This window comes from Centroberyx affinis, unplaced genomic scaffold (assembly GCF_046629955.1).
Source record: "Centroberyx affinis isolate AG114_WGS23_722 - 3 ecotype Tasmania unplaced genomic scaffold, CSIRO-AGI_Caff_v1 ptg002932l_1, whole genome shotgun sequence".
NCBI lineage: Eukaryota > Metazoa > Chordata > Actinopteri > Beryciformes > Berycidae > Centroberyx > Centroberyx affinis.
The window spans coordinates 17,501-19,644 of NW_027281051.1; the positions used below are offsets into that span (position 1 = coordinate 17,501).

The following is a 2,144-nucleotide window of genomic DNA, read 5'->3' on the forward strand; positions in this document are numbered from 1 at the left end:
AAGATCCAGGTCCTTGTCCACGCAGCGTACTGTGAGACTCCTGTGTGGTCCGGACCTGAGACTAGACCACATGTCACAGCTGGTAGTGAAGTGCGAGACATTTCTGATCTTCCATCTTTCCTCTACACTCTGCGTAGAGCTGAGGGAGTGTTCAGGAAAAATATTTTCCCCCAGGCAGCTGTACTTCATCCATGACAGTCATTAGCTTCTTGAAGCTTCTGGTCATCATATCTTCAGCCCTACAGTACATAACTGCACTGGTTATTTCTTTGTGTCGCTTCCATTTCTGTTCATATGGGAAACGGCTGAAAAAGCAGACGCAGTTGTTGGCTGTGGAACTGAAGTTTGACTGGAGGCAGAAGGGCTGCTGGCTGTTAGAGGAGAGGATGATGTCAGCGTGACATCACACACCGGGACAGAGCGCCGTGCGGGACGGCAGCTTTGAGGCGGTGGAGGAGGTCGGTGGTGCGTCCCGCTCTGCTGAGGACCGGGACGCCTAACGCCGGTCTGCGCTCTGCCAGACTTCAGATAGCCGAACCGTTTCCAAATAACCGAAGCGGTGTGAACTTTCTCCGGGACGATTTCTTCGTCTTTGTCGGTTTGGCCGGTCGGGCCGCTCGTTTCCTTCTGAGTAACACAGCTGGTGTCTGAGCTGCTGTGAGTGGGAGGAGCCAGAAACCACATGTCTGTTTCTCTGCTGTACGATTGGCTGTTGGTGTGGAGTTTTGGTAGGTAGAGGAAAACAGACTCAGAAATAACTAAAGTATCGAAAATAAATCTCATAAATTTATCATCGTTATCGTGGAAGATTTTATCATGAAAATTATCGAGATCGTTTTATCGCCCAGCCCTAACAGACAGACAGACAGACAGACAGGCAGACAGACAGGCAGACACAGAGACAGACAGACAGACAGACAGACAGACACAGAGACAGGCAGACAGACAGACAGACAGACAGACACAGAGACAGACAGACAGACAGACACAGAGACAGACAGACAGACAGACAGACAGACAGACAGACAGACACAGAGACAGACAGACAGACAGACAGACAGACAGACAGACAGGTAGACAGGCAGTCAGACACAGAGACAGACAGACAGACACAGAGACAGGCAGACAGGCAGACAGACAGACAGACAGGCAGACAGGCAGACAGACAGACAGACAGACACAGAGACAGACAGACAGGCAGACAGACAGACAGACAGACAGACAGACCTGTACAGTGATGTCACCAGCCTCCAGGTGGCGTTCTCCTGCTGCAGCAGCCACCTGACTCCTGCTGTCTTACTGCTCTGTCCGGCTCTGAGGACCAGACTCTGCAGGGAGTCCACCTACACACACACACACACACACACACACAAGCTGTGTATCATTTCACCACATTAATGTTGAGACATCAGTAGGATTACTACATTTCACACACACACACACACACACACACACACACACACACACACACACACACACACACACACACACACACACACACATAAACAAAAGCTGTGTATCATTTCACCACATTAATGTTGAGACATCAGTAGGATTACTACATTTCACACACACACACACACACACACACACACACACACACACACACACACACACACATACACACACACACACACACACACACACACCTTGTCCTGGCAGAGGGCCTGGTATTCCTCCAGCAGCTCAAACACCGCAGAAGAAGAATGTTTCAGGAAGGAAGCAAGGAACTCTGGGAAAAGACTGGCAGCCGCTGGAGGAGAGAAACCACTTTACTCACCAAGTACTGCAGTACTGACACAGTACTGACACAGTACTGCAGTACTGACACAGTACTGACACCGTACTGCAGTACTGACACAGTACTGACACAGTACTGACACAGTACTGCAGTACTGACACAGTACTGACACAGTACTGCAGTACTGACACAGTACTGACACAGTACTGACACAGTACTGCAGTACTAACATAGATTACAGTACTCAGCAGGTGGAGCTGTGTGTGTGTGTGTCAGTGGGGGTTTGGGTGCGTTTGTTTTGGTTACCGGCCTCTCCGGGGTCGTCCTCCTTCAGCAGGGCGGAGCTAAGGTTGCTGATGTCATCGGTGAAGGTGGTGTCGGCCAATCCGGACAGAGGGGAGGG

General features: G+C 50.5%; 1 protein-coding gene across 1 annotated transcript in view; it reads right to left on the reverse strand.

The window, feature by feature from the left end:
* nup107 (nucleoporin 107) overlaps nt 1–2,138 on the reverse strand; it is a gene marked incomplete at its 5' end in the record, with an annotated part of 16,343 nt that extends 14,205 nt beyond the window's left edge. Inside the window, 3 exon segments of the mRNA XM_071536750.1 lie at nt 1,228–1,343; nt 1,650–1,753; nt 2,048–2,138. Of these exon segments, the coding sequence (XP_071392851.1) occupies nt 1,228–1,343; nt 1,650–1,753; nt 2,048–2,138 (311 nt within the window).
* Between the last annotated feature and the right edge of the window lie 6 nt (nt 2,139–2,144).